Source organism: Rhineura floridana, chromosome 10 (assembly GCF_030035675.1).
Source record: "Rhineura floridana isolate rRhiFlo1 chromosome 10, rRhiFlo1.hap2, whole genome shotgun sequence".
Lineage (NCBI taxonomy): Eukaryota > Metazoa > Chordata > Lepidosauria > Squamata > Rhineuridae > Rhineura > Rhineura floridana.
This window is the reverse complement of record NC_084489.1, coordinates 23,709,904-23,724,037: the sequence shown is the minus strand read 5'-3', so window position 1 is coordinate 23,724,037 and position 14,134 is coordinate 23,709,904. Positions and strand designations below refer to the sequence as shown.

The window sequence follows — 14,134 nt, the reverse complement described above, 5'->3', positions numbered from 1 at the left end:
AGAATGCAATGGTGGCAGAGAAGTATGCTATTTCTTCGACAGAAGCACAGCATTGAGGCAAGTTGTACAGACTCTGTACGACTGAGAAACAAATATGCAAAACAACTGTGCAGAAAAGTTCACAGTCTTGAATCTTTCTGTGTCCGTCTATCCTACAATACTATGAATGTGCTTTTGGTTGGGGCTTTGTTTCCGCTTGTCTGGCTGCAGCATTTTTTAGTATGATGAGCTGCCAGTTTTCACAGATACTCTTTTGAGAAGAATCGCTGCCGGTTGGTTGCTGTATTATTTGGCTAGTAAAATTACGTTTGTGATAAGAAAGGGCTGCGGGGGGTGGGGGGGGACAACGTATGTGAGAGAGGGAGCGAAAGAGAAAAGGCACCAGCATTCTGGCCAGCATTTAAAAAATCACAGGAAACCAAGTCCTCTTCTATCCAGCTGTAAGCAACATAATCTAGAAGGAGGGGGAGGCAAATCCCCTAAGCTTTTAAAAAAGAGGAAGAAAAAGAGGGTCCCACAGATGTCCTGAAAAATACATACTCCACCATTGCCACTATGGCTTTTGACATTGAGCACTAATGATGCAATAAAAAGTGTAAAGGGGGGTGGAGTTGATGCTGCTCACTTTTCCAGGGAATTAGTTCTAATTTGCTGCGGCCTTGGGAAAAGATTTATGGGATGTGGCTGACAAAGCTGCTCATAAAAGAGCCAGTCTTTCCTGAGCCACTTTGCAGTTGAAGTTATGAGCATCTTGTTGAAGGGTAAGTGTCTTCATTTGTTGCTTGTCAAAGGTTGTTGAGAGTGCTTCAATCCCCTGCCCCCGGCTGCATGTTTTAAAGTTATTGGGTTGTATTCAGCTAAGTCCTACGCGAAGTAAGACTTAATGAACCTGCTATTCATGTCTATTAATTTTAATGGGTCTACTCTGAGTAGGATTAGCCATCCATTGCTTCATTAGAAGCCATTCATGAGGTGTAGATTTGAAGGTGGCTTTTTTTTTTTAAGTGAGAGATCTGTGACATCCTATACTAATGGAATATAGGACAGTATTGATCATTACAATGACCAGTTTTGAAATCAACAACTGTGAGGATATATGACTGCTTTGAAATGTTTTGAGATAGTTTTTAATTGTTTTCAGTACAATTTTATTTTATTTTAAATTGTATAGTTTTAACATTTCAATGTTTGCCATTCTGGGCTCATTTGGAAGGGAGAGCAGGATAGAAATTGAATAAATACACACACACACACACACATTTAACCTTAATTGTTAAGTTCTGATATTGGTAATATTTGCCTTAAGGACACATACATCACTCTTGTGACATTATATTAAACCACACTCTTTCCTTTCTTTGCCTTTCCCCCTACATCTGTCTTCAGTATTTCACTTTGCTTTTAAACACATAAAATATTCATATTTTTATTTGAATTAACCTTAGCTTTTCATTTATGATGCTGGCAATTTAAATATGCCATCCTTTGACATTATATTACTGGTCTACTACCAGGCACTTTCCTATCCTTTTCCTACCGCACCTCCCCTGACTATTTCACCAGCTTTCACAGATAAAGGAAAAAGCATGAATAAATAAAAATATATTCTTAGTGAATCTAATCCACCCAGAGTTGAGCACTTTTAAAGTCCTATTGATTTCAGTAGGCGATTTAAGCAGATCTCTCTCTGAGATTAACATTAATTTAAAAGTACTAATCTCAATCATGTAACAATAACCTCTGCTTTGTGGTGGCAGAGTATCCTCATATTAGGTACAATCTTGTGTGGGGGGGAAATAAGATACTTGTTGGAACGCAATATGAGTATGACCATTTGTTGTTTGTTTCCATAAACATTTGCTTCTGGTACTAAGTTTCTAGGTGCATAACAGATTTGTCCATCAGTTGCCGAAAGTTAAGAAAAAGTGTTAGTGAATCCCCTCCTTATTATTCATAGCATTACAATCCTCCACATGTCTCCTCAGAATTAAGTCCCATTGAGTTAATAGGGCTTATTCCCAAACAACAGACTACAGTCCTGTGCCTGCTTACCTGGAGGTAACTCGATAGGACTTCTGAGTATATGTGTATAGGACTGTGCTGTTAACCTCTTATTTCATTTCTTTGAAATAAAAGTGAGCAAACAGCAAAACTTCCTTAACAGTGCAACGTTCTTCTACTTAGTCTGAAAGTTTATAAGCCAGTCAGCCAGCTCTGTCCTTCTGTATGCCACCATAACCACCCTAGTTTTCTATTTTTTTCTTTTCCAACTAACAGTCAATATGCTCAGTCCTTGCAGGGCTGTTGGCGGGGTGGGGCTTAGATCAGTCTTTATTGAGCTATAGTTTGGGGGGTGCCCCCTTAGGTATTGTTTTTTAAATATTTCCCAAGTATGCTGCTATCTCCGTCTTGTTTCACAATGGCCTTCTTTTGGCTATAAAGTCATTAATACCTGAGTTGGTTCTTGGAGGGAGCAATTTTTAGGTAATATTCTCTTAATGTTTATTAGATTACAACATCAGGGCAAGGAACATATTGGGTGATATGCAACACTAATCCTACTCAGAGGAGACCCATTGAAGTTAATAGACATGACTTAGTTTCATTAATTTCAGTGGGTTATCTCTGAAGTAGGACTTAGTTGAAGGCAACCACTGGAACGGATGTGGTAAGAAAGGTGGTTGTGTGTCTCTGGGTAAGAATTTTTGGAGCAGATTATACAGGTTATGGCATGTTTGAGAAATCCCAGTAGTTTTGTTCTTAGGATATATCCAAGTATATGTTAAGGAAGAAATTCAAAACTGAATCCATAAGTAGCAGCTAAAGCATGCATAGAAAGTGTTTGAAGAGAACCTAAAATCGCAGAAGTAAAACAACCCCCCCAAACCTTGCTATTTCAGAATCTGTGATATTGCACTTATTCAGACAGCTACGTGTTATATTAAATTAAGATGGGCCAGGGTTTGTTTGGTTTGGGTTTTTGCCATTGCTTCTTTGAATTGTGTAAATTTATTTGTTTTGGCAAAGACAAGAGTTTGGCTTTTGAGAAAACTGTGGGAGTTGTGATCAAATTTTTTAATATTATTATTAGAACTATAGGAACAGGATCTGTCAGTGTGTAACTGTAATGGTGTGATATGTTCTGCTTTCTGTTTGTGCATATACTTTGTGTTTAAGTTGATGTTTATTTGTGGGAAATTGATAAAATTTGAATAAAAGGAAATCCATAAGCTGCAAAGGATATAGGGCAGCCTTCCTCAGCCTGGTGTCCTCCAGAATATTTGGACAACAACTCCCATCAACCCTGCAGCCCAAGTTGGGGTAGAATGATATAAGGTCTCTCTGCACACCATTGCCTTTCTCATCTTTTAATGCTTTGGGAGTGTCTCTCCTCTTTATTCCTGTACTGCACGGTTACACTACATACATGTAATAATCAGTGGTAATAACAATTAGCAGCAATTAATATGACTAATATGCTGCTTGAAGGGGAAGACTGAGGCATTTAACAGCAAGCGGATTTGGCTTCAAACGTTACATGTCAATTACATGTCATTTCTTCCTTCTTCCTTCTTCTCTCTTTAAAATATCAAAGGAGAAATAAGCCTGAGGCTGGGGGAGTTTTCCACCTCATGTATGCCAGAGCTGCTTTTGGTCCTATGTGAGAAGATAAATATTTTCCTCCACAGGGCTTAAGGCAGCTTGCTGGTTGGGGGAGGAAGTAGGAGCACAACTTGAAAGCAGAATCCACCTCACTCCTGCATGCCAGTTTCCTATTGGAGATTTCAAGCTTGGTGGCTACTTTTGGTAAAAAAGAATATATATATATATAAGGCATTATATATAAGGCATATAAGACAATTAGTGCCTTCTGTAATGAGGTTTTAGATTTGCAATACAAAGCTTAGAAGACGCACTTGATCATGGACACCACCCGGGATCACCTGTCTAAAGCCTTCCTCAGGTGCTGGTGCTACCTGTCAGGGAAGTTACCTTGTGAAGAGGGACAGTGGTGATGAAGCCACTAGATGTTCATCTCTCCATCTCCACTTTCATCACCTTCCAACTTGTAGAAGGTGACTTGTCTGCAGTGGGGAGGCTCTTGAACTCTGATTTTCCAGGCTTCCAAAATATACATGGAATCTCCATGGATGCTCAGGGCTCCCCACTATAGACACCTTCCATAAGCTGGAATGTGATGAAAATGGGAGTGGAGCGAGGGCAGAGTTGGTGCTCCCATCCTCATTACCTTTTCTCACATGGAAACATCTCCTAACATGAAACGCATGAAAAGGTTTTCAGTAATGTGTCTATTGGCTTCAGAGTATGATATAATCAGAGCAGTTTAAGCAGCTTCTAAATAAATAAATAAATACATAAAATGATGTTTCTGCCCCTACCCTAAAAGCCGTCAAAATGTCCATCTCAATTCACTGCTGCACATGGGGGGTGGTAGATTCAGGAGACTAAGTAAATACTCAAAAGATCTCATACTGATCATTACTTTCCCATATATTTGCATCCAAGAGTTCAGACTTTTTATCCTGAGATTGTGCAATAGATATTAATTAAATCTGACCAGTTTCTCAGTTTCTCGGAAAGATTTGTTTGCTATAGCCAAAGGGCTTTACATGGATGGCAAGCAATAAAGGAAGAGCTTGGAAAAGTTACTTTTTTTGAACTACAACTCCCATCAGCCCAATCCAGTGGCCATGCTGGCTGGGGCTGATGGGAGTTATAGTTCAAAAAAGTAACTTTTCCAAGCTCTGGATATATCAGATATCTTGGGTAATATTTCTTTAAAAACAGCCAGTGCAGATGTAAATGTGACACAAAGATTCTCGAACCTGCAGTGGGAAGGCTCAGAGAACTGGGTTGTGTGCATGTGTATAGGCTGGGACACTGGGAGTAGGGATGGGGGAGGGATTTGATTTGCTTCCCATTTAAAATCAGAGGCCATCTAATTTGCACGTCCAAAACAATGTGAGAACCAAAACACCTTTCCAAATTTTTTGATGAAGTTCTCTAACCAATCAGTGTTTACAAAAATGCATATGTTAGGGGAAGGTGTGCATAAAAATGTCTGTATTAGTGAAAATAACATAAGAAAATACATTATATTAGGAGAAATGGCTTGCAAAAATGTGTACATTAGTCAAAACTTAATACAAATAAATTTACTATTATGATAAATTTGCACTAAAACGCTGAAGAATTTACATGAGGATTTTTTTTAAAAAATCCACAAATTGCTACAGAAATGTGGAGAGCTGAATTTAAGACCAGAAAAGTAAGAAACCAAGAGACCCAAAATTGACAGTTCTTGCCTTGCCTAAATGAGAGTAATCTGCACCAGTGTTTTTTTTTAATCCAGTGCTGTTTATAAGGATTTTGAGCCTCCTGCTTTACTGAAAAGTCACAAGAGCAGAAATTGCTTCAAGGAAAGCAGCGGTGCAATTAGTTAATTGTAGATAATGGCCTTATGCCCTTCCCCTGTTTAGATGGTAATGTGTATTACTTCATAATGTGATAATCCAGCCCTGTTGGGTTGGGTGACACTCTTGCATGTTCACCGCCCAGAGAGCTGTTGCTAGTCGGGCGGTATATAAGCTTAATAAAATAAAATAAAATAAAATAAAATTGCATGTCCTGCTGAGCGGGGCCCTGGGTGTCTGCCCCAAAGTCCTGCCCTGATAACACCACTGAATGAAAGAGAGCAGATGCTGCTTTACCTTTTCTTCTTTTAGCACACTTCTACATGGGTTGTTTATTCACACAAAATGTGGTTATTAACCTGCACTTTCTACTGCACTTTCCCATCATTTTTCTAACCACAAAAAAGTCAGACGAGAAAAGTGATGGGAAATTGCACTGGAAAGTGCACTGCAGGTAACAACTGCTAGCTTGGAATGCTGTATTGCTTCCAAGGGAACTTAGCGTAAATACTCAATGAACAGGCAGCATCGTATTAGCTCCACTCAAGTTCTGTGAAGACATGTAATGTGAATGCTCACTAAACATCTAACCTTCAGTCTGAAGCTTCAGGTCGTTTCACTGCAGTTCTTCCACCTCTCCAGACATCTTTTCAGGCAGCCTTTGTATCTTCAGTGCCAGAGTCCCCTGTCCCAGAAGTCAGAAGAAACTCTTGTGAGATGGTCACTGGTTTCTAGCCAGATAGTAGTTGCCAGATGTCTCTCACAGGATTCAGAGTTGGACTTGAGATACATAACTGAATAATAATAGCAGTGGTAAGAGAAAGAGCACAACACTTTCTTTGTTTTCAGGTCTACAAATTCTCATGTACAGCAGTGAGTGACTTTCATGAGCACAGTTGCACATGCCAATGGACTGAACCAGGTTAACAGCACTGAAAGTGTGAATAAATTTAAGAGGTCCTGAGTTTATAAAGATTCAGAAATGCCTTTGCAGCTGAACAAAACTCCATTTATTGCAGTTAGTATACCTATTTTATAGGAACCAATATGCATTTGCAGGAACATTTGCTTGTTTCATAAACTTTTCTGCAGCAAAGGGAAAACTGGCTCTTACTAGTGGCATTCGGTTTCTAAGAAATCTAATTAACTTTTGGCAAAAGACAAAATCCCTCACATCTGATTAAACATCATACTTTGAAACTGATGGACAAACAATTACACTAAAGGAAATGTTTATGGATGGATTTCAAACTGAAATATGGGTTTATATATGAAGCAGCTGTTGGATTTTGAAGAGGGGGAGAATGTGACTGATTAGAAATGTTAGAAGAATGTTAGGGTAAATAAAGTTTAAGTCTTAACAAGGGTGAGCAAAAGGACACTTTTCAATTAGTCAAATTGCGGAGGAATTCTGCATTCTCCAATGTTGCCTTAACGCCTTCATTTTGGTCTATACTAATGTCATTTTTGAGTCTTAAGAGGGTGAAAAGAAGGACTGGTACAGTAAAATGTGTATATGTGGTTTCTTCATATATCTGGCTTCCCTTCTTAGAAAAATGCTGGCGACTGTTAATGAGAGGCCATAGGCCAGGGATGGGGAAATGTTTTTCATCCTGAGGGCCACATTCCTTTCTGGGCAACTTTCCAGGGGCCACATGCCACTGGTGGATGGAGCCAGAGTCAAAAGTGGGTAGAGCAATAAATGCGACACCCCCCCTTGTACAGTAAGCTAGTTTCCTCACACTCTTGCATACCATCCAGGCAAGCAAGAAGCATTATCAGAGTTCAAAGACACAGTCTGGCCAGACAAAAATATTTAGAGAGGGTGCAAAGCAAGTCTAGCAAAGGTGTGGCTCAGGAGGGCGTGTACTGTGGGAAGAGGCCTAAAGGCCAATTAAAGAAGCCTGGAGGGCCAAATTTTGCCCCTAGGCCTTAGGGTTCCCCATCTCCACCATAGGCCTCAGAGACAGAGGGCAATGTATGTGACCACAACCATTGGTGTGGACCTGTAATCCTGGGAAGTAGCACAAGTAACAGTGGTATGAAAGGAGAGGTGCAATCCCATTATGACCAAGGGAGTGGTTTCCTCACTATGTCAGAGAATGAAGGGAGAGGGACAATGGACCAACTGCCAATGGCTGCCATGTAGAAAGAAGTGGGACACCAAATGGTAGAAGAGCAGTACTACCAAGAACAAAAGAATAGGCATTAGTCCTAAATCAAAAAGGACAGAAGAGCAACAAAAAGAACACTCAAAAAAGAACTGTTATGATGTACTTTTCCAGAGTCTGCATACTTTATGTTCTCCTACTGATCAGTGGCTCTAGTTACACTGTTGGGTCCAGCTGACCACATACACTGCACCACTATTAAGCCTGGACAGAAAGGTTTATCTGATTGTCACCATATCCTCATATTTCATCCTTCCCATCAGTCAAGTGCAACAATAGATTTGGTCTATCTGTCTTTTCATAAATCTAAGTGCAGTGAAGAAATTGCAGATAGTAAGTAACTGGACTCCGTCGGGTTTTTAATTGTTTCTTTTGGTCTACCCGGTTTATTTTATAAAGTCAGAAAATAAAACGAGACATTAAAATAGACCAGATATTGTTCAGGATCCAAAGAACTGCACAATTAGTTCCGCACACTCAAAGGTTTGCGTTTCTCAAATCTTGCCACATGGCAGATTGCTTTTGAAATTGAGGGGAGTTTTAAATGACAGCTTCTGATATATATGCAAATCTGTTGTTCAAAGAAAAAGTAAAAAAGAAAAGAAAACATCTACTGGTCAAGCTCACACCCTTGGGACTGCCTAAAGTGGCTCTTTGGATCCTAGTTACAATGTCTGTTTAGCTTTAATGGGAACTGGCTTGTATACTTGGATGTGTAAATTTTTAGTTCCTGGGTTCTCATTATTTTCTTGTCAGAGCTTGGAAGTAACGACTTCCGGGAAGGGTGACTTAGCCTGTGCCTGCTTTTGAGACGGGCTCCTGCCTCAAAAGAAGCTTATTCAGATATATCAGTCAGTTTTTTCTTTTTTTTTTGACTGATTAAACTTCTCCCGGGTAGGGAGAAACGAAGAGATTAACCTCAAAGCCTATTTTTGTTGGGACGACCAGATCTCATTAATTTATGGGACGAGGTCCAGCCGACGAAGGTGGGACGGATTTTCAACAGCAAGCTCTATCTGTTAAAGCGAACGTTCATCTTACCTTCTAAGAGAGAACGCACTAACAGGCAAGCACCCTTCTTTCTATATTTTTCTTTTACTTGACTTAAATTGTTGCTGTTTAAAAGAGATTTGCCAGATTGATCAGTTTTTGACATCTCACTGGGGAGCCATAACTTCTCTCTGCTACGCACTAATTAATAGCTTATCTCTGTTTTTGTTGCAAAAAGCTGTCCTGGATTTGCATTCTAAAGATATACACAGAAGAGGGATTTCTATTCCAGATTTTTATTTTGAAAAATATTATACTGTTTTGAGACTACTCTCTTTTTGGTCTATTTTATTTTGACGAATCTGTTTCTTGACGATTGCCATTAATTGTTTCGATCCTGGGAACTGCATTTTGTTTACTTAACTATTGGAGAGATAAGGCTGTCTGCACTGTTTATACTGTGATGTCACCAAGTTTGGAGTATTAACCCAATTGTTGCTGAAATAAGAAGTGGTTTTCCTATATTTTTCTTTTAAAATGGCAATTAAGAAAGTGGCTGAAAATCTGGAAATAACTATGTTTCAGAAAATAATGGATGAGATTGAGATAACGAAAATTGAATTGAGTAAAATGAAGCAGGAGATTAAAGATATAAGGGTCCCTGTGAGAGAGGTGACCCTGGAAGGGGTCCCTGTGAGAGAGGAGACCCCGGAGATTGGAACAGGGGTTCCTGTGAGAGAGGAGACCCTGGAGACTGGAATAGGGGTCCCTGTGAGAGAGGAGATCCCGGAGATTGGAACCAACGTGGAACAGGAACAAGATTTGGAGTCTATGGACTTTAGAAATAAAATCTATTGTTTGTTTTTTTTTTCAATAATTTTTATTCAGATTTTCATAAAACATACAAGACAAAATCATAAAACATTCAAAGACAAAAAACAAAATCAAAAATAGTTAAACAAAAAGAAAAAAAGAAAAGAAGAAGAAAAAAAAAAACAAAAACAAAAATAAAAAATAAAGAGTAAAATATTGACTTCCCATTTGTCAAAGATCAAATCAGTTATAAGTCTATAATATATAGCAATCCTGTCTCTTAAGTCATATTATAAAATCACTTTCCTCCAGTAGTTATCTTACTTAATCATCAAATCTCATAAACATTACTTTATTCTTTCCACAAAAAGTCAAAGAGAGGTTTCAATTCTTTAAGAAATATATCTATCAATTTTTTTTTCCAGATAAGCATATCGATTAATCCATCTCATTACTAATTATGATAATCTTATTGTCATAACCATAGTCAAAATAAACATTTCAATTAATCCATCACATCAGAATCTGTTAGGTTCAGTAATTTCAGTAGCCATTGTTCTATTATCTCTATTAGTTCCATTTTCCATCTTCCATCTTCAGTAGTCTTGTTAAGTCCAGTAATTTCAATATCCAATCTTCCATTATCAGTATTCCATAATAATCTTGCTGTCAAAGCCATAGTCATATAATAAGAGTCTGATGGGAATTACCTCTATCCCAAATATTTTCTTGCCATCCATTCTGAATAAGTTGCTGAAATACTGCTGTAAAATCATATCTCTGTTCTTTTTTTCAAAATACACTGGGTCATCTCTTAAAAGTTTTTCCATTGTCACATGGCTGCAGTTAATTCCATAGATTTTCTCTATATTGGGCTCCATCACATCATTCCAGTCCAGAAGATAATCCATGCCATTGATAACTTTATCTCTAGAATCTTCATTAATTTCTTCAGAGATAACATTGAGTTCCAAACAATAGATTTTATTTCTAAAGTCCATAGACTCCAAATCTTGTTCCTGTTCCACGTTTGTTCCAATCTCCGGGATCTCCTCTCTCACAGGGACCCCTATTCCAGTCTCCAGGGTCTCCTCTCTCACAGGGACCCCTATTCCAATCTCCGGGGTCTCCTCTCTCACAGGGACCCCTTCCAGGGTCACCTCTCTCACAGGGACCCTTATATCTTTAATCTCCTGCTTCATTTTACTCAATTCAATTTTCGTTATCTCAATCTCATTCATTATTCTCTGAAACATAGTTATTTCCAGATTCTCAGCCACTTTCTTAATTGCCATTTTAAAAGAAAAATATAGGAAAACCACTTCTTATTTCAGCAACAATTGGGTTAATACTCCAAACTTGGTGACATCACAGTATAAACAGAGCAGACAGCCTTATCTCTCCAATAGTTAAGTAAACAAAATGCAGTTCCCAGGATCGAAGCAATTAATGGCAATCGTCAAGAAACAGATTCGTCAAAATAAAATAGACCAAAAAGAGAGTAGTCTCAAAACAGTATAATATTTTTCAAAATAAAAATCTGGAATAGAAATCCCTCTTCTGTGTGTATCTTTAGAATGCAAATCCAGGACAGCTTTTTGCAACAAGAACAGAGATAAGCTATTAATTAGTGCGTAGCAGAGAGAAGTTACGGCTCCCCAGTGAGATGTCAAAAACCGATCAATCTGGCAAATCTCTTTTAAACAGCAACAATTTAAGTCAAGTAAAAGAAAAATATAGAAAGAAGGGTGCTTGCCTGTTAGTGCGTTCTCTCTTAGAAGATAAGATGAACGTTCGCTTTAACAGATAGAGCTTGCTGTTGAAAATCCGTCCCACCTTCGTCGGCTGGACCTCGTCCCATAAATTAATGAGATCTGGTCGTCCCAACAAAAATAGGCTTTGAGGTTAATCTCTTCGTTTCTCCCTACCCGGGAGAAGTTTAATCAGTCAAAAAAAAAAGAAAAAACTGACTGATATATCTGAATAAGCTTCTTTTGAGGCAGGAGCCCGTCTCAAAAGCAGGCACAGGCTAAGTCACCCTTCCCGGAAGTCAGAAATAAAATCTATTGTTTGGAACTCAATGTTATCTCTGAAGAAATGAATGAAGATTCTAGAGATAAAGTTATCAATGGCATGGATAATCTTCTGGACTGGAATGATGTGATGGAGCCCAATATAGAGAAAATCTATGGAATTAACTGCAGCCATGTGACAATGGAAAAACTTTTAAGAGATGACCCAGTGCATTTTGAAAAAAAGAACAGAGATATGATTTTACAGCAGTATTTCAGCAACCTATTCAGAATGGATGGCAAGAAAATATTTGGGATAGAGGTAATTCCCATCAGACTCTTACTATATGACTATGGCTTTGACAGCAAGATTATTATGGAATACTGATAATGGAAGATTGGATATTGAAATTACTGGACTTAACAAGACTACTGAAGATGGAAGATGGAAAATGGAACTAATAGAGATAATAGAACAATGGCTACTGAAATTATTGAACCTAACAGATTCTGATGTGATGGATTAATTGAAATGTTTATTTTGACTATGGTTATGACAATAAGATTATCATAATTAGTAATGAGATGGATTAATCGATATGCTTATCTGGAAAAAAAAATTGATAGATATATTTCTTAAAGAATTGAAACCTCTCTTTGACTTTTTGTGGAAAGAATAAAGTAATGTTTATGAGATTTGATGATTAAGTAAGATAACTACTGGAGGAAAGTGATTTTATAATATGACTTAAGAGACAGGATTGTTATATATTATAGACTTATAACTGATTTGATCTTTGACAAATGGGAAGTCAATATTTTACTCTTTATTTTTTATTTTTGTTTTTTTTTTCTTTTTTTCTTTTTGTTTAACTATTTTTGATTTTGTTTTTTGTCTTTGAATGTTTTATGATTTTGTCTTGTATGTTTTATGAAAATCTGAATAAAAATTATTTTTTTTTTCAATAATTTTTATTCAGATTTTCATAAAACATACAAGACAAAATCATAAAACATTCAAAGACAAAAAACAAAATCAAAAATAGTTAAACAAAAAGAAAAAAAGAAAAGAAGAAAAAAAAAGAAAAAATAAAAAATAAAGAGTAAAATATTGACTTCCCATTTGTCAAAGATCAAATCAGTTATAAGTCTATAATATATAGCAATCCTGTCTCTTAAGTCATATTATAAAATCACTTTCCTCCAGTAGTTATCTTACTTAATCATCAAATCTCATAAACATTACTTTATTCTTTCCACAAAAAGTCAAAGAGAGGTTTCAATTCTTTAAGAAATATATCTATCAATTTTTTTTTCCAGATAAGCATATCGATTAATCCATCTCATTACTAATTATGATAATCTTATTGTCATAACCATAGTCAAAATAAACATTTCAATTAATCCATCACATCAGAATCTGTTAGGTTCAGTAATTTCAGTAGCCATTGTTCTATTATCTCTATTAGTTCCATTTTCCATCTTCCATCTTCAGTAGTCTTGTTAAGTCCAGTAATTTCAATATCCAATCTTCCATTATCAGTATTCCATAATAATCTTGCTGTCAAAGCCATAGTCATATAATAAGAGTCTGATGGGAATTACCTCTATCCCAAATATTTTCTTGCCATCCATTCTGAATAAGTTGCTGAAATACTGCTGTAAAATCATATCTCTGTTCTTTTTTTCAAAATACACTGGGTCATCTCTTAAAAGTTTTTCCATTGTCACATGGCTGCAGTTAATTCCATAGATTTTCTCTATATTGGGCTCCATCACATCATTCCAGTCCAGAAGATAATCCATGCCATTGATAACTTTATCTCTAGAATCTTCATTAATTTCTTCAGAGATAACATTGAGTTCCAAACAATAGATTTTATTTCTAAAGTCCATAGACTCCAAATCTTGTTCCTGTTCCACGTTTGTTCCAATCTCCGGGATCTCCTCTCTCACAGGGACCCCTATTCCAGTCTCCAGGGTCTCCTCTCTCACAGGGACCCCTATTCCAATCTCCGGGGTCTCCTCTCTCACAGGGACCCCTTCCAGGGTCACCTCTCTCACAGGGACCCTTATATCTTTAATCTCCTGCTTCATTTTACTCAATTCAATTTTCGTTATCTCAATCTCATTCATTATTCTCTGAAACATAGTTATTTCCAGATTCTCAGCCACTTTCTTAATTGCCATTTTAAAAGAAAAATATAGGAAAACCACTTCTTATTTCAGCAACAATTGGGTTAATACTCCAAACTTGGTGACATCACAGTATAAACAGAGCAGACAGCCTTATCTCTCCAATAGTTAAGTAAACAAAATGCAGTTCCCAGGATCGAAGCAATTAATGGCAATCGTCAAGAAACAGATTCGTCAAAATAAAATAGACCAAAAAGAGAGTAGTCTCAAAACAGTATAATATTTTTCAAAATAAAAATCTGGAATAGAAATCCCTCTTCTGTGTGTATCTTTAGAATGCAAATCCAGGACAGCTTTTTGCAACAAAAACAGAGATAAGCTATTAATTAGTGCGTAGCAGAGAGAAGTTACGGCTCCCCAGTGAGATGTCAAAAACCGATCAATCTGGCAAATCTCTTTTAAACAGCAACAATTTAAGTCAAGTAAAAGAAAAATATAGAAAGAAGGGTGCTTGCCTGTTAGTGCGTTCTCTCTTAGAAGATAAGATGAACGTTCGCTTTAACAGATAGAGCTTGCT

General features: G+C 37.2%; 1 protein-coding gene across 3 annotated transcripts in view; it reads left to right on the top strand.

Annotated features, from left to right (window-relative positions):
• The first annotated feature begins 418 nt into the window (after window positions 1–418).
• The window catches only part of LOC133365555 (collagen alpha-6(VI) chain-like), a 106,055-nt gene continuing 92,339 nt past the window's right edge, over window positions 419–14,134 (top strand). For all 3 annotated transcript variants that reach the window (XM_061587624.1, XM_061587623.1, XM_061587621.1), the window contains exon 1: window positions 419–761. In XM_061587624.1, coding sequence (XP_061443608.1) covers window positions 743–761 — 19 coding nt within the window. In that variant the 5' untranslated portion in view covers window positions 419–742. The remainder of the gene's footprint in view (window positions 762–14,134) is intronic.